General features: G+C 46.0%; 1 protein-coding gene across 1 annotated transcript in view; it reads left to right on the top strand.

Annotated features, from left to right (window-relative positions):
• LOC309376771 (espin-like) overlaps positions 1-21947 on the top strand; it is a 111293-nt gene that overhangs the window by 4303 nt on the left and 85043 nt on the right. Inside the window, exon 2 of the mRNA XM_081923557.1 lies at positions 3679-3872. Within this exon, the coding sequence (XP_081779683.1) occupies positions 3679-3872 (194 nt within the window). The remainder of the gene's footprint in view (positions 1-3678; positions 3873-21947) is intronic.

The raw sequence follows: 21947 nt of genomic DNA, 5'->3' as shown, positions 1-21947 counted from the left end.
AAAGAAAACCACCAAAGCGGATCTCACAAGCCAATCCTGATCATTTTGAAATTATGTGAATTTTGGACTGAAATGTTCTGCATGTGCATTGATTAGAGAAGAGTGGACCAGGAAAGATACAGAGCCATTGTTTGTACGGAGCCTCTGCCATGGTTTGCTCAGTTCAGGCAACACACCTAACCAAGGTTTGCACAGAACGTAATTTAGAACCCAGTACGTTGGTTTGGGCTTCCAAATGTACAATGGGCAAACCAGGCTTTGGAGCTGGTTGATTTCTTTTGTTTTCCATCACTCCAGCATCTTGTTGCAGCAGCCATCCCCACCCACCCCCCAAGACAGAAAAATGCCCCTGTGGATTGTCAGTTCAGACATATGCCAAACCGTAGTTGATGCAAACTGTGGTTTGAAAAGCCACTTCAGACCCTGGTTTCTCTGTGTGTTTTTTTAAAAGATATTTATTGAAATTTTATAGACAGGAAAAGGTTACAGAATAAAAAAGAGAAAAAATAAAAATAGAAAAAAGGATACAAAAATACAAATTAACAAATACAAAATACATTAAAAAATAGATAAAAAATAAAAACATTAAAAACAAATCAATCTTTTCATGTCTTATATTTCATTTACTTATTTTCCTGACCTCCTCACGCCTCCCTTTTTTGTATTCCAGTTCACATGGTTAATTCAGCAAATCCTTACCCTCTTTGTTTTTATCTTAATTTTATATCTTAACATATTGAGCTTCATGTTGCCATCTAATTATCAATCCATTTTTGCATATTCTTTTAACTTTGTTGCTAAAGCCGTCTCATTTCAATCCTACATCATTTTAACATTCATTAATTTTGCAATGTTTCTGCAAATAGTCTTTAAATTTCTTCCAGTCTTCTTCCACCAACTCTTCTCCCTGGTCTCGGATTCTGCCAGTCATTTCCGCCAATTCCATATAGTCTATAACTTTCATCTGCCATCAGACCCTGGTTTCTGATGCCAATTTGTGAGGTGACCACAGACTGTGGTTGTTAATGTGAAAGCATCCTATATACAGTACCACAGTTTGTCTTTCTTTTCCATGGTCTGGTGCAATTATTGAATGGAACTGAAGTGTAAGGTGTTCTAGTCCAGGCAGGGAACTGAGATAACCAAGAAAGGATTGGCCTTGTCACTCATGTATTCCCGTGGGGTTGGAATCCCCCCCCCCCTTTTTAGGGATTCCTCCACTGGTTCCTTCAAACTGTGGTCCGCAAGATTCATTTGGCTGGTCCACAGCACACCTGTAAAACCATACAACATCTAGCACAGCCGCCTTGAGTCCCATCAGGGAAAAAGGCAGGGTATAAATAAATAGGTAATACTGATTTACAGATTGCTACATTTCACATGGTTTCTGGGAATGGGAGGGGGGTAGTTTCGGAACCTTTAAGATAATTTCGTAGGTGTGGAGGGGAGGCCAGAGGCCAGTGGTATGCCACCACCTTTGACAAAAAACCCTTCCTTGTTGGCTGTTTCTCTTGGGTAGGAAAGGACCATCATAAGACAGGTCCTGGAGCCCCATTGTGAATTCATGGTTTTCTTGGGCCAAACCTGAATGCTGAAACTCTGCTGGGAGCAATTCAAATCAATGCCAACATTCATGTGTAAAGTGGGAGGTCCCAGATTGTACAAGTACAGTGGTACCTCGGGTTACATACGGTTCAGGTTACAGACTCCACTAACCCAGAAATAGTACCTTGGGTTAAGAACTTTGCTTCAGAATGAGAGCAGAATTCGTGCAGCAGCGGCGCAGCGGCAGCGGGAGACCCCATTAGCTAAAGTGGTGCTTCAGGTTAAGAAAAGTTTCAGGTTATGAACAGACCTCCGGAACGAATTAAGTACTTAACCCGAGGTACCACTGTACTGAAAAAATGGTTAGTTGGCAACATTTCAGCTGTGTGTGTGTATATGTTTTAAAGCCTGCAAAGGTGGGTTAGGAATAGTATAACTGGTGCCTGGTGGCATTCAGAGTCCAGGGAATGGGCCTGCCCTTCATTGGGTGTCCTATGAGCAGAAATTCCAGTGGTCAGTGAGCATCGATTAGCAGGGCAAGAATACATCATGCAAAATAAGGAGGAGGGGCTGAACAGCTGAACAAACTAAAATTCTGCTGGTGAAAACAACTTTTTGCAAAGCACCATTTTGGTTGCATCTTGCCCCAAGTTGCTGCATAATATTTGCCATGTTCAGGGCCGTTCCTTTCATTAGGCAGAGTGAGGTTGCTGGCTACCATAGGCAGCAGGGCAATGATGATGGAGAACAAAGCTCAATCTCTCTCTCTCTCTCTCTCTCTCTCTCTCTCTCTCTCTCTCTCTCTCTCTCTCTCTCTCTGAGGTGGCCTGCCTTGTGCCCCTTAAGCCAGGTTGCTGTCCTTCAGGTGTAGCGGGGAACACTATCATGCCCTCCAACATTTATCCGATGAAAATAGGGACGTCCTATTTTTTATGATGATTTTTTATTTATTTTTATTTATTCATTGAATCTATATACCCCCCTATACCCACTGGTCTTAGGGCGGCTCACAGAATAAAATCAAAATATAAAACTAGAAAATTTATAATCAAAATATAAACAACAACCCAATACCCCCCCAAACCACATTTTAAAAGGACATAGGATGTCAGTCAAATCAACCAAAGGCCATGATGGTGATTACTATTCTATTTATACCCCACCCATCTGACCGGGTTGCTCCAACCATTCTTCCAACATGAATAAAAACATAATAAAACATTTTAAAACTTCCTCATACAGGGATGCCTTCAGATGTCTTCAGAAGGGTGTATAGTTACTTATATTCTTGGTTCTGGATGTATATGTCACATAACTCTATCAGGACCCCTTTGTTAAGTCCAGTTGAATTTGACTATGGGGTGTGGTGCACATCTTTGCTTTGAGGCTGAGGGAGCCAGTGTTTGTTCACAGACAGCTTTCTGGGTCATGTGGCCAGCATGACTAAACCACTTCTAGTGCAATGGGACACCATGACAGAAACCAGAGCGCACGGAAACACTGTTTACCTTCCTGCCACAGCAGTACCTATTTATCTACTTGCACTGGTATGCTTTCAAACTGCTAGGTTGGCTGGGACAAAGCTACAGGAGCTCACCCCTTTGTGCAGATTTGAACTGCTGACCTAACTCCATATCCTGCCACACTTCTCTGATGAAAATAGGGACGTCCTAAGGGAAGCGGGACATTCCAGGATCAAATCAGAAATTAGGGCAGCTTCTGTAAATCTGGGAGTGTCTCTGGAAAATAGGGACATTTGGAGGGTATGCAGTGTTCCATGACCAGTGCTGTCATCCACTTAGTTTCTGTTCACGGTATCGGTGAGGGGAAGAGCCATTTTCCCTCTGCCTCAGGCAGCAAAAATGTCTGGGGCCGGCCCTGTCATTTGCAAGATACTCAGTTGTGCTTCCTTCATTGCAGGGGATTGGATCAGATAAGCTTTTGGGTCCCTTTCGGTCTTGCCACTCTTGTTTTAAATCCTTGCCATCCTGGGTAATGTGTCCCAGGTTTCCTACACTCACACAGCACTCCAAAGCTTGAAAATCCTGTGTTAATGTCTTCTGCTTCTTAGCATCCTGTGTGTTCAATGGAGGTGATGCTTGACCCTCTTGGTTGTGTTTCCATGACTTGCAGGACACAGACAACTCTGGTGCCACCGTCTTGCATCTGGCTGCCCGCTTTGGGCACCACGAAGTGATCGACTGGCTTTTGCGCTTCGGGAGCAGCGACCCGCTGGCAGCCACAGACACGGGTGCTTTACCTGTTCACTATGCAGCAGCCAAAGGAGACTTCCCTTCCTTGCGACTCCTCATTGGGCATTGCCCCAGGTAAGAGATCAAGAGCAAATTTGTTCCTCAGTAGGGACTAGTGAGTTGCTTAGGTTTCTTTTTGGCCCATTGGTGGGATCATGGCATTCTTTGACTGATTCCCACTAGCAGTTCCCCCCCTCCCCCCTCACTGACAATCTGCTGTGTGATGAATTCTCCTTGTGTTGTGATGTCCAAACTGCATGTTTTAATTTGGAAAGCAACATGGTTTTGGGTTCTGAACTACAGAAGTAAACATCATTAAGAGTGTGCATGCTAGAGAGAGCTGCTGGAGAATTTGCCGTCCTTGTGGCCAGAATTTGAAATGGCAAGACCCACCTCCTTGCCCTCACCCCAAGTCTGCAGTATGAAAAATGGGGTGTGGTGACTACTCCACATGGCTGTGCAAAATGATCTAAACTGTCTCAGCGGCCAAAATTGGGCTGCTGCCTCTTTGCATTTGAGAGGCTGGTCTATATTCTCTGCATGAGGTCTTCAGCAATGAAACCATTTTGTCTGGCTAGGGGCAGCTGGTTCTCACACAAATGACGGCCCTCCCCCACATTCCTCATTGCTTTGGGCTGGCCTTGATTTGCTGCAGATCTTGGTGATAGAATGGGCTGCACCATTTTGAACTGCAGAGGTGTGTAATGGGTGTGGGGTTTTTTGGCAGGGGGTGGGTGGGCAGGGAAGATGAAATCCCATTTTAAAAAAGCAAAACATCTTGCAAATAAAAAATGAAGAATGGCAGAAAGAAACATCCTACCCTTTTAACCTTCAGACCTAGTTTCCTATTTCTTTATCTTGTTTGGTCCCCAAAGCAAGCAAAGCCACGAGAAGCTATTTGGAGTTTTTTAAGGACCCAGGTTTGGAGCAAGCCTGCTGCCTCTGGGTAGAGGGACCCTGGCAAAATGATGGCATGGCAGAAGGGCAAGTTCAAGTTCCCAGCCTTGGGAGCAGGACTGAGCATCAAGTCTACTTCCTCCAAGTGGCTCATAGAGCCATCTCTTTTCAGGCTGGTCCGCAAGACAGGCTCCTGGTTCTGCTGCTGACCCACATCTGTAGGCTTCCTCTTTGCAATGCAGCCATGCAGTGCTTACACTAGGGTGAAGGATGCATAAAGATGCATAAACTGGTGGAGGTAGTATACAAAAATGCATTGCATGCAGCAATACTGCTTTGCAAAAATGTGTCTCTAAGGTGAACTTGGCTGTGGGTCCAGGTCCTTATCTCCCTTAACACTTGTAGGCTAAATTTGATAGGTGGCCAAAGCTTGCTAATCACCAGACATTACAATGACATCAGGGGACTTCAAAGCACCTTGCAGGGCTTTGCTTTGGAGTGCTGCAGATCAGCATGCTTGAAGTTGCTTCCCATCAGCTGAAATCTGTTGCAGGGATTGGCTGTGCGACTAAGCTCCCTCCTGCACAGCCGATCCAACAAGATGGAAATCACCACCCATTGGCTGATAGGTGGTGACTTCCGGCATGCTTTCTGCAGGGATCAGCTGTGCAATCTAGTTCCCCATAGGAAATTCAGTTGCACAACCAAGCCGGCTACATCTCTGCCCAGTGTTCAAAATTAGCCAGGCTGCAGGCGCATTTTGTACCTGGCGACTGGCCACTTGTGACCAAGTGAAGATGCCTGGGAGCCACGATGGTGCCTGACACCTCCACAATCCAGGTGCATGCCTGGGGATCACTGGATCCCGACTGTTTTCACGCACTCATGCCACACCCTGCAGGAATAGGCCAATATATACATATGCAGACTATCCCTGAATAAAGTGACTCTTCTTCTCTAAGTTCTCGGAGCCCTTACCGAGCTCAAGGCTGTCATCTGAACTAGCCAGATATCTAACTGATAATCTATCACAGTCAGTCCATCTTTGGAAAATGCAGTCAGACTTTAGAGCCGACTTGCCCAAAAATGACAACGTTTTGGCGACTGTAAACTTGGTTTTAAGGAGCCATCTGGTGCTTAGCTTATTTGAGTTTCTAACATTGTCTCTGCTTGCCCTGTACCTGTGTGGAGCAGGTGGGCACGGTTTGAGGAAAATAGCCTCATGGGCCAAATTGGGACCTGTGCCAGGTCAGATTTGACTTGTGGGCTGGCAGTTCCCCACCCCTGGGCTGCAGGTCTGAAGAAACTCGTCCTCCTTTGTGGCCCTGTGAAATGGCCCTTTTTGTGGTCAATGTAGGTAACAGCCTGTAACTACACTTAATGGCCTGCCGGCGTTTCAGCGAGATCTGACCCCCACCCCCACTCCGCTGCCTTGTCCTACGATAACAGCGAAACCCGATTTCAGCAAACAGCCGGGGAAGAGGCTGCCTGTCCGTCTTGACTGCCGTGAAGATTTGTTCCCGTTTGTTAAGCCCTGCTTGCCTTTCTCCTCCGATGACAGCTTTATCATGGCGGGAAGTCAAATGCTTGCTCTTTTGACAGGGCACCAACAAAGCCAGGTTTAGATCTTGATGGAAATATTGCTCCCTTGTGCAGACCTGGTGCAGCCGAGGATTTGCACATGGTGCTTTTGCAAAGGGGCGATAACACAGCCGCCTTTGTCTCTGCCGGAGGTTATGTAAATGGATTAAGCCGCCTGCAAGGGAGGGATGGTTAGCCAAATGTGAAGAACTGGGGTGGGGGATGGGGAACCCTTCCATGTGCAGTAAATGCAGAGGGAAGAATGTGGAGCCATGTGGATGGTGTGACTTCTGCGTATTTCCAAGCGGAAACACAGAATCTTTCAATTGTGAACTTGGGAGGGATCCCAAGGGTCATCTAGTCCAACCCCCCGGCAAATGCAGGAATCGCATGTTTAAAAACCCTCCGATGGAGGAGAGTCCACTACCTTCCAAGGTTTGTTGGGTGTGTTCGTGCACAGTGATGTGCACAGCCATTAACCAAATGAACAACAACAAAGCCAGTGGACCTGATGGCTTTAAAGCCTGATGGCTTCAAAGCCGAAGTCTTCAAAGTGGGTGGAATTGAACCTTTACAACAACTTCACAAGCTCATTGGGGGAGAGAGGAGATCCCAGCAGACTTTAGGGATGCCAGAATTATCAATCTCTTTAAAAAATAGTGATAGAACGGATTGCGGAAACTATCAAGGCATCTCTCTCTTCGCTGCAGCTGACAAAATTCTTGAAAGGATCTTAGCAAACTGTCTCCTAACTATATCCAAGAAAACCCTTCCTGAATCCCAAAATGGTTTTTGACCTTCTAGGGTAGGCATCCCCAAACTCGGCCCTCCAGATGTTTTGGGACTACAACTCCCACCTGACCACTGGTCTTGTTAGCTAGGGATGATGGGAGTTGTAGTCCCAAAACATCTGGAGTTGGGGCATGTCTGTTCTAGGGGGACAGTGGATATGATATTCACTGCTTGACAGCTTCAAGAAAAATGCAGGGAGCACAACCAACCTCTGTATATGGTGTTTATTGACCGAACTAAGGCCCTTGGCACTAAATCATACTGCCCTGTGGACTGTCCTTCTGAAAATCAGCTGCCCGGATAAATTTGTGAACATCCTGCAGCTCTTCCACAACAATATGACGGCAACAATTGTGATAACAGTGGCTCTCAAAGTGGGATCAGGGATGTTTTATCGACCCAACTATATTCATGTCCTTTACTTAAAGCCCTGCTGTTGTTTAAAGTCACCATTCCCCTCTCAGTTCCTTCCATCTTTGCTTTACTCAAACTTCTGCTGTTGTTTGAACCACCTTTTCCCCCCTGTCAGTGTCCCCCATTCTCACTCTCAGCCCATGGTCACTGGCCCTGTGCAACCTGGCTTCTCCTTTGTTTTCTTGTTGTTGTTTAGGCGTTTAGTCGTGTCCGACTCTTCGTGACCCATGCAAATCCAGGATTGTGATGCAGCGCTATAGATACTCCAACAGGAGCTGCATGATGACAGCCTTGCCTTCATTGTATATAGGAAGACATATTTTTGCCGCTGGGCGTATGTGCTGGTATATGGTCACTTTGGGGGCAGTTGGGGGGTGGGGTTTGGCCGCATTTCCACAGAGCAAACTTCCTGTAGGTCACATGTTAATGATGGGCAGGAATGGATGCCAAAATGGGCCTCCATTGAGTGTGACACTTACCTGTACATGCTAGGCTCTATTCAAGCCAGGTCCTCCTCAAACCCACCTCTTTATCCCGGCAGACAAGAAACATGATCACAGTTCAAGAGCACATTCTAGACAGGCAAAGCTGCTTCAGGAGGGGGGTGGAGTAGGGCTGGTGGGGGCTATGGTCAGGGAAGACAGGGCATGGCTTAGGACAGGGTTCGCCAGCTTTTTTTGGATCAATGAATTTGGAGGCAGTCACAAAATGGCTACCATGTGGGGTGAGGGAATAACACACTAGCGGGGAGTGTGGAACAGCAGTTGTTTAGGATTCCTGTTGCCTGATGACCAAACCACCTGCTTACCAATCACAGCTCTGACTTTGCTCATTGGCCAAAACCATGTGGATATCACTTAGAAGGATACCAGCACATTTTGCTTCACAACCTTTTTTCTAAGAGGCCTAGAGTTTTACTTCCCACCCCATCCCCAATGAAAGCTCAGAGTCTGGGTGCCTGCAGGCACCAGGTTGGCAACCCCTGGCCCAAGGAGAGTCCTGAGGTCTTGACGTCAACATTTGGCCCCTAGCCCAAAGTCATGTGAGGAGTCCAATTGATTAAGCCAGTAATCCCCCAAAATAGGCACCGTGGGAAATATGTTGCAACATTCAGAGGTCCTGTAAGCCCAAACTGTCCATCAACAGAGGAGGAGGATCAATGCGTCTCTGAGTGAGTCTCTGCTCCTTTTCCCCCTGTTGCCTCTCTGCATGGGAGGGGGGCAACTGAGCAATCGCTTCAGATGCAGCAAAATTGCCTGTCTCAGAGGCTGCTGCTCATTGAGTCTCTGTGTGAGTTTCTCTCTGCTCTGTGTTGGCTTGCTTTAGTCAGGAGGCAAGCTCTGATCTGTAACTTCTCTGACCGCAGGCAAGTCCTTCATTCTCCACAAGTGAAACTTCTGTAAGAGTTGGGTCTGGTGTCCCCACTAGATGCCTTGGGGGCACCTGCCAGGACCTCATGCTGTGTGCTAACATTTTAAATCTCCCACAATGCTCCATCAGGGGCAGGGGCTAGTGGGAGATTTTTTCAGTGGCAGTGGTGACGGATGGCCGTGAGCTGCCAGATTAGCCTGTATTACTGTATTATTATTATGCTTTTCTGTCCCACCGTTTTTTTGCCAAGGAGCACAAGGTTGCACACATGGTTCACCCCTTTCTCATTTAATTCCCCACAACAACCCTGTGAGGTAGGTTAGGCTGAGAGATGCAATGACTGGCCCAAAGGTCACACCCAGTGAGCTTAATGGCTGAGTTGGGATTTGAACCCTGGTCTCTCACGGGCCCTAGTCCAATACTCTGGCTTTCTGGAGGAGGCAATGCAGAAGAGGATCTCATAGAGGACACTTAACTGAGGTCACCCTGAAAACTGGAACCTGTTTCTCAAAGAGTGAAGCATTCCTCTAATTTTAATTGGGCGTGTTCCTCAACAATCAGATGTTTGGGGAGGGCCTCAAACACCCTAAATAACCAAGAAGTTGTAGAGCTTTCTTGGACCATACCGCTTCCACCTGCAGGTGGATATTTATTTTTTAAACAAGTTTGGACGCACTACCGCTCCAATTTGCCAAGGGAAATCTCTAGGAGACCCCCTTCTTGCAAGGTGACTCCTCTACACGTGGGGAAGGGTAGTTTTTTGTCGTTCTTCTTTTTGCTTCTGGCATGGAATACTGCACTGGGAAATCTTTGCTTGATTCTGCTGAATGTTAGAGCATAATTTCCCAGAGGAGGGTATTCAGCCATCAGGGTGGGGAGAGTTTGCTTTTTAAAAAATAAATATATATTGTGGTTTCTTGTACCCATGACACAGTAAAGCTGGTTGAAAGCAATGTTTTGTGGTGAGTTTTATGGACTTGCGTCTCATGGTGGTATCTTGTAAATCAGCAAATCTGTTATGTTCACATAATGAATACCCCCTGTTGTCTGGGCCTTGCAGTTTGTATTCAGAGATAGACTCCCCCTATAGTTGGAGGTTCTGTGATTTAGGTATTGTGGCAAATAGCCACTGGCAGACTCATCCTCTCTGCATTCACAACTTGTGCTGGTGGGAAGCAACTGAGCAGAATATGCACAGAGTGCAGGTTTCAGGTGTCGGAACAGCACCACAGGATCCTGAAAAATACCTGCTAGATGGCATATTCATGTTTACACCAGTTTACATCATCATCTTCATCATCATCATCCCACTTTCTCAAAGAAGTTCGTGGCAGCATACATAGTCAGGTAGAGAGCCTTTTTGGTAGTGGCACCCACTCAAGGAGATGAGTAACAACTATACAACCTTTAGAAGGCACCTGAAGGCAGCCTTGTATAGGGAAGCTTTTTAAGGTTTAATGTCTTATTGTGTTTTTATATATGTTGGAAGCTGCCCAGAGTGGCTGGGGCGACCCAGTCAGATGGGTGGGGTACCAATAATAAGTTGTTCTTGTTTTCATTCTTCTTCTTATAGTTCTCCTCATCCCCATTTTCCCCATACAACAACCCTGTGAGGTAGGTTAGGCTGAGAGAGATGGACCGGCCCAAGGTCACTTAGTGGGTTTCATGACTGCGTAGGGATTCGAACCCTGGTCTCTCCAGCTCCTTATCCAGCGCTTAAACCACTACACCACACTGTCTGTTTAGATCACATCTTACCACCAAGGAGATCAATGCATTGAATGTCACTCTTCTCCTTCCAACAATTAAGGGATTCCCCATTGTAAAGCGCATCCCTGCCCTTGCCTTACGGGGTTTGTACTGTTAGCCATAATTAAAGACCCACTGAAATCTTAAGATGCAGCTGGGTCCTAGTGCCGACCTCACGCAAGCTGCAGATTTCCTGCTAGATACGTGCTTCTGTGTTCTGTAGTCCCACAAACCTGTCCCTAGATTAAACAGTGACCTGAATGGGGTCAAATCCTTAGCCGCCTCTGTCCCCAAATTGAACTATACCCCTTTGGGGGCTGGCAGCTGAGATCCCCAAGATCTCTGCAGGCCTGTCACAGCGCTGAGCTCAGTGCCAGCAATGTGGTTGTTGAGGTGCCAGTTCAGAAATACTGTTGAAGCAAGGAGTTGATGGTAAAATCACTGCCCGACATTAAAGCAGGTCGGCTGGATCCGTGCTTTGCAGATTACGGGCTGTTTAATCTCATTTTCCATGATGAGCGAGTGTGATAGACCTATAAATAACCTGGATGGAGAGAAGGAACCTGGCGTGGTAATTAAAAACCTGCCCATGCTTTGGGTCTCGTGCCAAGGAAGCTGTTTTGCAAACACCTCGGGCAAAATGTGCGCCGGGAAGCAAGCACAAATTTCTGGGGCCTGGGCATCTTGTGTCTATTTGATGCAGTTCTTAACAAAATATAAGGAGAGTTCTGAATAGCGGCTTGCGAATTTGTGCATTTCTGAATATTTGCAACTCTATACAAACATTCACTCCTGCGTTTTTGACGGTATGTGACGTTCCAGCCTCCTCTTGTTATGTGCAGTCACACTTGTAGCTTTTCATAAGCGAACCCCGTGCAAACACAGCGAAGTTGCGGTGTGATACACATTGTGTTGTGTTGCACGCGCAACTTGTAACTGCCTAGTTCATTCAGCAACGGTCTTGTGGGTGCTCATATTATTGATATTAATCATTGGGATGTTAAGATTCTCAACAGATGCAGATATTATCATATTTATTATTACCATAATTTGGAGATATGTTTATTTTATATGCTGGGTAAAGAATTTTAAATGGTCTGCCCTTGCAGTGGGTAGGGCTGAAATGTATTTTTCTCCAGAGCTCCAACCTCCTCTAGGAGGCCCTATTGGAGGGAGCTTTGAAGGGGTTAGCACCCAGAAGTTGGAGTTGTGTCCAACTAAATTGTAGACCCATTGAAATCAATGGAGCCATCTTAGCCATGCCCATTAATTTCAATAGGTCTACTCTGGGTAGGGGTAACATTATTATTATTATTATTATTATTATTATTATTATTATTATTTCAAAAAAATTGAAAAACAAAACAAAATACAACACAGAGTGGTTTGTATGCAACCCCCTTGTTTGTTAAGTTAAAATTCTCTGGCCAGGCTGTTTCAGGCCTGCACCAAAGGATATGGGACTTAGTTGCATTGAAGTGGAGAAACAATGCAAACCCATTCAATGTACTTTCCTAATCTGTAACTGGCGTTAGATCGTAATCACAGAAGCATAGAGCTGGAAGGGACCCCGAGGGTCATCTTGTCCAACCCCCTGCAATGCAGGAATCATTTTGCCCCATGTGGGGCTCGAACCCGCGACCCTGAGATGAAGAGTCTCATGCTCTGCCAACTATACAAATCCAACAGGTGTTCACAGCTTCTTACTTTTCATAACCTGCACAGTTCTGAGTCTGCATCTGTCCTGGAGCTGTGTTTTGGTTTTTCAAAAGATGGGATTGTTTTTGAAAGGAGATTCCAACTAAACCTTCTGACAGTGGAGGAACCTTCTGACAGTGAGGAACCTTCTGACAGTGGAATGGACTCCCTTGCATGTTGTTAAATGGCCACCTGTTGGGGATTCTTGAGCTGTGATCCCTGCCTTGCTCGGGGTTGGACTGGATGACCTTTGGAGTTCCCATCTACAATGCTATGCCTCTTTGATTTTGATTTTTTTTGTATTGTTTTATTACTGGTGTGTTTACCACATTGGGTTCCTTTGATGGGAAGGGTGGGATATAAGTTTATATAGGGATAATAATTTTGCTAGTTGCATGGAGAAGCGAGAACCTTTTCAAGGCACAGACACATGGCTGCAGGAGATTTTATTTGCAGGATTTTATTTAGCCTCTTTTTTGCAGGATTTCGGCAGGCATTGCCACAGCACGTCTTCCCAGTCATCAGCTGGGAACTGGATCTTCTTCTTTTTTAATTATTAAATGAAAGTTGAGATCCAAAAACGAAAAGAAAATAGCTGAACTATTCTACTACTGTGGTCCACATTCTTTTCTGCCATATTATGGAATTGTGGCATACTGGGAACACCTAGGTCCAGCAGGGATAAAGTATACTGGAAAGGGTAGTTTCAGACCTCTGGCAAATATTTCATCCCCAAATAAGGCCAACACACAGACACTTAATGGTAACACTGCATCATCAAGTCTTGAGCAACCTGGAAGCTTTGTTACAAGGAAAGTTGGCAGGAATTGGTATGTTTAAGCTAGATGAGAAACTTATTTATGTATCTGTTTATTTAAAAAGGTGCCCAGAGAAGCATACAGGTTACTTTTAAAAGAATAGAAAGGCAGCCCTTGCTCTCAAAATTAAAACAGCCTTTCTCAACCTCGGGCTCCTAGATGCGGTTGAACTACAACTCCCATCATTCATAGCCAACATGGTCTTCGGTCAGGGATCATGGGAGCCATAGTTCAAGAACATCTGGGGACCCCAGGTTGATCTAAAATGACACAAAAGGACAATAGAATGGGGGGGGGAGAGGAAGTTCTTAGTTGCGAGTTCTTCTGACCCTCCTTCCTGTGCTACAGTTCCCGAACTTGGGAAGAGGGAGTGATTGTTAAACCACTCTGAGAATTCAGCAGCCTTCAGAAACGTCAGCTCCCAGAATTCTTTGGGGGGAAGAAGCCATGAACGTTTAAAGCAATTGTAGGGTTGCATATGTCCCCTTTTCCCAGGACATGCCCCCCTTTTCATGATGAGAGTCATCATAAAGATCCATAGTTAAAAGTCGGCAAACGTGTCCTCTTTTTTGCTCTTCAAAATATGGCAGCCCTATTAGGGTGTGAATGTGGCCTAAGTGGTAATAAGGTAAAGGTAAAGGGACCCCTGACCATTAGGTCCAGTCATGACCGACTCTGGGGTTGCGGCGCTCATCTCGCTTTACTGGCCGAGGGAGCCGGTGTACGGCTTCCGGGTCATGTGGCCAGCATGACTAAGCCACTTCTGGCAAACCAGAACAGTGCACGAAAACACCGTTTACCTTCCTGCTGGAGTGGTACCTATTTATCTACTTGCACTTTGACATGCTTTCGAACTGCTAGGTTGGCAGGAGCAGGGACCGAGCAACGGGAGCTCACCCCATCGCAGGGATTCGAACCACCGACCTTCTGATTGGCAAGCCCTAGGCCTTGTGGTTTAGACCACAGTGTCACCTGCGCCCTAGTAATATGGTAGCCGTCTTCAAATATCTGAAGGGCTGCCGCAGAGATGATGGTGCAGACTTGTTTTCTGTTGCTTCCCAGTGGTGTGAGCTTCTTGATAGTGGAAGAGGCTGCCTCTGAGGGTGATGCACTCTCTCTCTAGCTAAAGTTAGAGACCTTTTTAGCAGAGACTGGACATCCAGCTATCAATGATGCTGTAGGAGTAGGTTTCCAGCACTGGCAGCAGTTCGTTTGGATGACCTAGGCAGTGCCTTCCATGTTCTGTGACTTGTGTGACTGAATGAACTGACACGCATCTGACATGACATGCACCACGGTGCCTTCATGATTCATTGCTCTGGCCTTCCTACCTTCCATTGAGCCCCAGCTGATTGGCTCTCTGTGTGCCATGTGGTTAAATCATTTGATCACTCCCAATGCCAAGAGGCAGCAAAATCACTTTCCTTTAGTGGAGGTTGCCTGTTGTGCCTCTGCATGAGTCAGGATGCAGTTGCCCGTTGGTGGGCTCCTATGAGGGTGGCTTTGTGGCTGCCATCCAAGGGTGTGTTCAAGGTTTAGTGTCCAAATCCCTGGAGGTCTGTGCTCCCTTGGCTGAGTGAGAGATGGTACCTTTGCTTTGTTATGGGTCATAGCTCAGTGGCAGAACAACTGCTTTGCATGCAGATGGTCCCAGGTTCAATCCCTAGCATCTTCAGGTTTCACTGCAAGAGATCCCTGTGAGATCCTAGAGAATCTCTGCCAACCACCATAGACAGTGCTAAGCTAGATGATCTTGATATATTATTATTATTATTATTATTATTATTATTATTATTATTATTATTTATACCCCACCCATCTGGCTGGGTTTCCCCACCCACTCTGGCCAGCTTCCAAATACAGTAGTCTGTCAAACATTAAAAGCTTCCCTAAATAGGGCTGCCTTCAGATAGACCAATGATCAGACACAGTCTAAGACCACTTCCTGTTTAAACTCAGAGCCATGAGGACTAGTCTTACTTCATTTTTAGAGGGAAGAACCATAGCTCAGTGGCTCCAGGTTTCAATCTCTAGCAACTTGAGGTAAGGCCACTAAAGAGTCCTGTCTGAAGCCTTGGAGAGCCCCATGCCTTTTTGGGAGAGTATTGTAGTTCATGGACTCGTAATCTGGTGAACCGGGTTTGATTCCCCGGTCCTCCACATGCAGCTGCTGGGTGACCTTGGGCTAGTCACACTTCTTTGAAGTCTCTCAGCCCTACTCACCTCACAGAGTGTTTGTTGTGAGGGAGGAAGGGAAAGGAGAATGTTAGCCGCTTTGAGACTCCTTCGGGTGATAAAGTGGGATATCAAATCCAAACTACTACTACTACTACTACTACTACTACTCTTCTTCTTCTTCTTCTTCTTCTTCTTCTTCTTCTTCTTCTTCTGCGATCACTCATAGCCAAGTAAGATTGTCTTCAATAACCATGGTTTTAACAATGAGTCCGTAAGTGACTGTGGAGGCCAATTCTGGATCCACATGTCCTTCCACAGTGGGGACATTGTTTTCCGGGCAAGAGTTGATCATGGTGTGGATTTGCCAAGCATGCCTTCCTCTTAGCACGTTTCTCCCTTGTGTCCTGAGTCCGAGTGTCTTCAAAGCCCATGACACCTTTGGTAAAGGTTGTTCTCCAATTGGAGCGCTCGCAGGTGGGAGCGATGTATTGTACCATCTCACAGTCGATATTGGGTTGAAGGGTCAAGGGTGTCAATTTATAGGGGTGGCAAGGAGGCTGTAAGAAATTTGGAAAATTCTGTGATGCATGAAGAGCATAAGAATCTTCTGGATCAGGCCAGTGTCCTATCTAGCTCAGCATCCTGTTCTCACAGTGGCCAACCAGATGCCCCAGTGGGAAACCTTGCAATCAGGATTTGAGCACAAGAGCCCTCTCTCCTCCTGTAGTTTCCAGCAACTGGTAGTTAGAAGCATTTCTGCCTTTGACGGCAGAGCGTAGCCATCATGACTAGTAGCCACTGATACAGCCTTTCCCTCCATGAATTTGTCTAATTCTCTTTTAAAGCCACCTAGATTGGTGGCCATCACTGCCTCCTGCAGGAGTGAGTTCCATAGTTTATCTATGCACCTTGTGAAGGCTGCTGTTACAAGCTGATATCAAAGGGAATTTGCACCAGACCTCCTCGCCCCCTCCTCCTCCACAGCTTATAGTCCACACAGGTAAATACAAGTAAACTTAAGTGGATTATGATAAAGCAGGCAGGTGGCCTGGGAACACATGCTTGGTCACAGCTTGGAGCTGGAGGGCTGGAATTTGGCAAATGGCAAGGGAACCTCATTTGGGACCTCTGTGCAAGAGGTGCTAAATTTTACCTCTTGAAATGCCACATATTTAAACATAATTGGGACAGGACACAGGAATTACTGCAGCTGCCAGGTTGTGGACTTTTTATTTCCTGGGAAGCATTTGCATTCCATAGACACCTTTTCTCCATCAGGATCTGGCACCACCGTTTCTTTCTCAGATGAGTCACAGGGCTGATCTTTCAAAGTAAAATGGGTTACTACCCAAACCTGTGGATATAAACACTGAATGGAGCGTTTTAAAGCCAAATTAAAACATTGAAGATGCCAATGTTTCTTCGCACTTCCTCTGTCTCAAAACCAGACTGTGTAAAGCGTATTTAGACATTTCAGTTTGGTTTTTAAATAGGTTGCTATTTGTTTACGTGTGAGTGAAGTTAAGTGAAGCATTTTTGGATTATTTTGTAATGTCGCTTTTCCTGACGTTTGCATTTGTTTTTAATTCTCCTTTGGTCAGGGATTCCTGCTGCCAGTCATTCGTTGCTTTCTGATATCATAAAACTCCTTGGCCAATCAGATGTAGCTGTGTGATGACATCACAGAGGGCAGGTGAAGGCCAGTGAAGAGAATGCAAATGAACAAACATTTCCGTAAGGAATAATAAATGCAACACAAAATGGAATTTCCATAAAGGCCCCCCCCCCCGCATCAGCGCTATGTGTATGGGTGACTATTTATTTAAAACTGAAAGTAGTTTTGATTCATGCATCTCCTGGTTAACAGAATGACAGGAAAAGATGCAAAAGCAAAAATAGGGTGTTTATAAATTCCCTCTCCCCATTTCTCTGGATATTTGGGACCAAAATAACCTATGTCACCAATGTCATTTTGATTTCTGGACTCCATTAAACTTCTTGTAGGCTCAGTTTGCTACGGCTTCCCTGCTTCATGCTCACCTTACCAGTTATTGCAATCATTTGCACTATAAAAATAGGACTGTGAAAAAAGAGGAAGAAAGAAAGGATCTTGATCTGTCCATCATGATCGCCCGTCCACACTGGGGCAGCGGCAGGGGAATTCAAGAAACTAATACTTCAGAAACCATGGAGGTACCAGTTGTGAAATGAATTAACTTTCCAGGTTAATTCCAAAAGAAGGTGAAGCGGGATGCTGGACTAAGGATTTGCTGCTTTCCCACAGAGAAAACCGATTCTTTGCCCCTGAATTGGAACAAACATCAGCCATGCTTTCTGCAGATGGATGTTTGCTCTGATTCAGTGCTAAAGAGCAGGTTTTCCTGGGGAAGGCGGATGGGGCAAACGGGAAACCACTCGGACCTGTGGCTCGAAAGCATGGAACAAGCCAAAAACCACTCAGACCCATGCTTTCTAAGAAGGGGAGAAACAGAAGTGTGGATGTGTCAACTCAAGAACCAGGGAAATCGCCCCACCCAAAAATAAACGATGCGTCATTTATCCAGCACTAAGCTTGGCTCAGAATCTCAATTTCCTCTTGAGCCCTCTTGCTTGCTTGGGAACCCCACCAGAGGAGCTCCCGGCTTTAAATAGGTTTTCGATTGGCTGTGGATTACCCCTGGTAGACCTTCCTTGTTTTAATGTCCTTGTCTTTCATGCTGGCTTTTTACTGGGATCACCTGTCTTCCTTAGTTAAGAAGGGGCATGAATTATTCACTGCCAGGTGAGGACGCTCTGTTCACTGCACCTCCCGGAGACAGCATGACGCTGGTCTCTGTTACAGGTCTCTGCAACTGGATCTCCGGCGGCTGTGAGCAACATGGCCAGGGGCTCATTTGGGGAGGGACTTGTCACCTTGCGTGTTGGCTAAGAGGTAGGGCTCTATTCTGCCCAAACAGGACTCTTTCCCTCCCCCCCACCTTGTGGACTCACAAAGGTTAAGGAAGAAGGCTAAGTGGATTGTTGAAAGAAGCAAATGATTGGTTCTATCTGAGGGGTTTTTTCATTCTTTCTGCAAATAAGGACAATATTTGGATAAGGGGCAAATCATCCCCTGAAAAGGTGAACCGGGTTTTCCCACCAGCTACCAAGAAGAGCCTAGGACTTTCCGATCAGAAGGTCGGCGGTTCGAATCCCCGCAACGGGGTGAATTCCGTTGCTCTGTCCCAGCTCCTGCCAACCTAGCAGTTCGAAAGCACGTCAAAGTGCAAGTAGATAAATAGGTACCGCTCTGGTGGGAAGGTAAACAGCGTTTCCGTGCACTGCTCTGGTTCGCCAGAAGCAGCTTAGTCATGGTGGCCATATGACCTGGAAGCTGTATGCCGGCTCCCTTGGCCTGTAAAGTGAGATGAGTGCTGCAACCCTAGAGTTGTCTGCGACTGGACCTAATGGTCAGGGGTCCCTTTACCAAGAAAAGCTGAGCTGAGTAGTTTAATGCAGCTCACAGGAACCTTTGCCGTTTTAAGAGCATATAGTTCAATATGGCCTACACTGGCTGGCAGCAACTCTCCAGAGTTTCCCAGTCCTATGTAGAAGTGTCAGTCAGGGATCTGAGCCCGGGACCTTCTTCTAACTGTGGCCCTTCTCCCCTCCACCTGTGCCTTTTGAAACACATTATTTCCAAAGCTCTGTTTATTTTAGGATGATGATTACATTTAAATATCTCCTTTTCTTCTAAGGAACTCAAGGTGGTGTAAATGGTTCACCTCCTCCCCATTCCATCCTCACAACAACCCTGTGAGGTAGGTTCAGCTGAGATACAGTGACTGGCCCAAGGTCACTGCAATGAGCTTCATGACAGAGTGGGGATCTGAACCCTGGTCTCCCAGGTCATAGACGAACCCTCTAACCATTGCACCACACTGACATTGTACTTGTGAGTAAATTCTATGAAGCCCATTTTTACAAATACTGGAATTCCCACACCACATATTGCAAGGTTTTTGGATGAGGCCCTTCTCCGCACGGCTTTCCCTTGTGTAAGTTTGCAGTCTATATGCAAATGAGAGGGAGCCCTTATGGTGATGGTGATGCTGTGATTTTGGAATTTCCAAAGAACAGAGCCTGCTGCTGCTGCTATTACACTCTCTGATTGCCAGACTGAGAGTTAAAGGCCAAATGAGGATGTCTGTGGCATTGTAGAAGTAGGCAGGATTTTTTAAAAGTATTTATTTTAATGTATCTATGTGGGTTGGTTTTATTTTTATTTTTGTCTGTTTGTTTGGTTGTAAGTCACTTTGGGTCACCCAGGACAAAATGAAGCAATTAGTAAAATTTAATTAATACTAATAATAATAGTAATCTGCCCCGATGGTTTCAGTAGTTAGGGTTGCATCCAGCTAAGTTCTACTTGGTGGCCCATTGGATCCAAGTTAGTCATGTTCATTAACTTCAATAGGTTTACTCTGAGTAGGAGTAGCATTGGATAGAACCTTTAGGATGCTTCAGTCCTGCTCTGCATCATTTCTGTTAATCGTTTTGCCTGTCTGCTTATTATGAAAGTTTTCTGCGTGGGTGTGACTAGATATGTCAATCTATAAGAAGCATAATTTTATGCATTCCTGTTTATTGTATACACCGCTCCAGAAAGGGGGGTGGCTGCAGCTCATCAGCAAAGTACCTGCTTTCCATACATTAAGTTTTAGATACGATGCCTGGCATCTCCACATAGGACTAGGAGAGAATCTTTCCTGAAATTTGGGGAGCTGCTGCCAGTCCGTGTAGGCAATACTGAACCAGATGGACTAGTGGGCTGAATCAATTATAAGGCAGTGTCTCATGCTGGATGTTCTTACACTAGTTATTTTCTCTGATACCGATTCCTTCTCTGCTCACGGGCTTATTCTGGACAATCCAGACATTGTGATTGCACGGCACCTGCCAAGTTATGATCTGTGGTTTTAAAAAGCTCACATCACAGATTCAGTGCTGTCCTTTCAGGAGTGAATTGCTCACAGTGCAACTGTGGACATTCTGGTCCCACCTCAGCACAAACCCCCTTCCCAGGAACACCTGCGCATCAACTGAAAGAAATAAGAATACAGTGGTACCTCGGGTTAAGTACTTAATTCGTTCCAGAGGTCCGTTCTTAACCTGAAACTCTTCTTAACCTGAAACACCACTTTAGCTATTGGGGCCTCCTGCTGCCGCCGTGCAGCCAGAACATGATTTCTGTTCTCATCCTGAAGCAAAGTTCTTAATATTTCTGGGTTAGCGGAGTCTCTAACCTGAAGTATCTGTAACCTGAAGCGTATGTAACCTGAGGTACCACTGTAGTGGTGAAACTGGCAAAAAGGAGGGGGGAAATCCTCACTACAATGAGTTTGAAGAAGCATCACATAACTAAAAAGGGCTGCATCTGATACCCACTGGGGAATTTTAATTATTTGCAAGGTTTGTTAAAAAAATAAGAATAAACAGCAATATACGCCACCCTCAAAATAAGGTTTCTCCATGCTAAAAATGCTTTTATACCACAGAAATATGAGGGGGAGAGACTGAAGTGAAGAATGCCTGCCATTTTATTCAAGAACCCAACCAAGGAACCTTGCGACCCAGCTCTCAAAAGTATGGAATATATTATAAATGCACTGCTCAAGTGTGGTTTCCCACACCCTCTCCCATGTCCCATATTGAATATTTATTGTAATTGCTCCTTCAGGTTGCAATGCATCTTCTCTTCAATGCATCCAGAGACAGAGAGTGCTTTTTGAGTACCGAAATATCGTCATATGCACAGGCGCATTTTTTTGGGGGGGGGGGGAAATCCCATGCAAAATTGCTACAGCTGCCCCCGCCATCTCTTTATCGGGGGGGGGGGAGAGTGAGAAGGTGCAGAGCAGTTACACCAGGGACTAGAACCTTGGAACTGGCAACACAGCAAACTGCGCTCAAAAGCTGCTATGAGGGCGCAATGAAAAATGGGGTGATGCAGCCAAGGGAGTAACTCTAGTGAGTTGCGCAGGCCCAGGTGGTCAGATAACCCTTTGATGCCCCAGGAGGTGGGCGGCCAGATAGGGGTGCATCTCATCCTAATGACTAAATGAATTGGGAGTGGCATTGGCGGGAGCTATAGCTGGCACTATATTCATAGCGAGGCTGTGGTCTTTGCCGCTTCTGGGGCTGAAGCATGTTTATGGGGGTGGGGAGGGCTCTCTTTGCTTTGCGTCTGTTTAATCTTGTCCCTAATCAGCGGCTGGGGCTTTTAAACCTGATCAGTGCCAGCCCTTCAATCTGTAGGCTTTGCCTTGTTAATTCTTAATCAGCTTGGCTGGTGGCGATCAATGAGGGGAGAGGAGGGCCGGTTTCCATCGGGTTGTTTGCTGCAGTTGCTCGGGTAACCAGCATACAGCTAATCCCTCTCCTAATTGGGGGTGGGGAGAGAATCCAGGCAGGTGGGTGGAAGGAAGACTTGTGCCCCTTCCTACAGACCTTTTGCACCCCTGTCCCACCATTTCAAGGGACTCTGGTGGCGCTGTGGGTTAAACCACAGAGCCTAGGACTTGCCAATCAGAAGGTCGGCGGTTCAAATCCCCATGACAAGGTGAGCTCCCGTTGCTCGGTCTCTTCTCCTGCCAACCTAGCAGTTCGAAAG

The sequence above is a fragment of the Podarcis melisellensis genome, assembly GCF_964234715.1.
Source record: "Podarcis melisellensis genome assembly, chromosome: 8".
NCBI classification, from domain to species: Eukaryota; Metazoa; Chordata; class Lepidosauria; order Squamata; family Lacertidae; genus Podarcis; species Podarcis melisellensis.
Note: the sequence above shows the minus strand (reverse complement) of the source record. Positions and strands in the feature narration are given on the sequence as shown.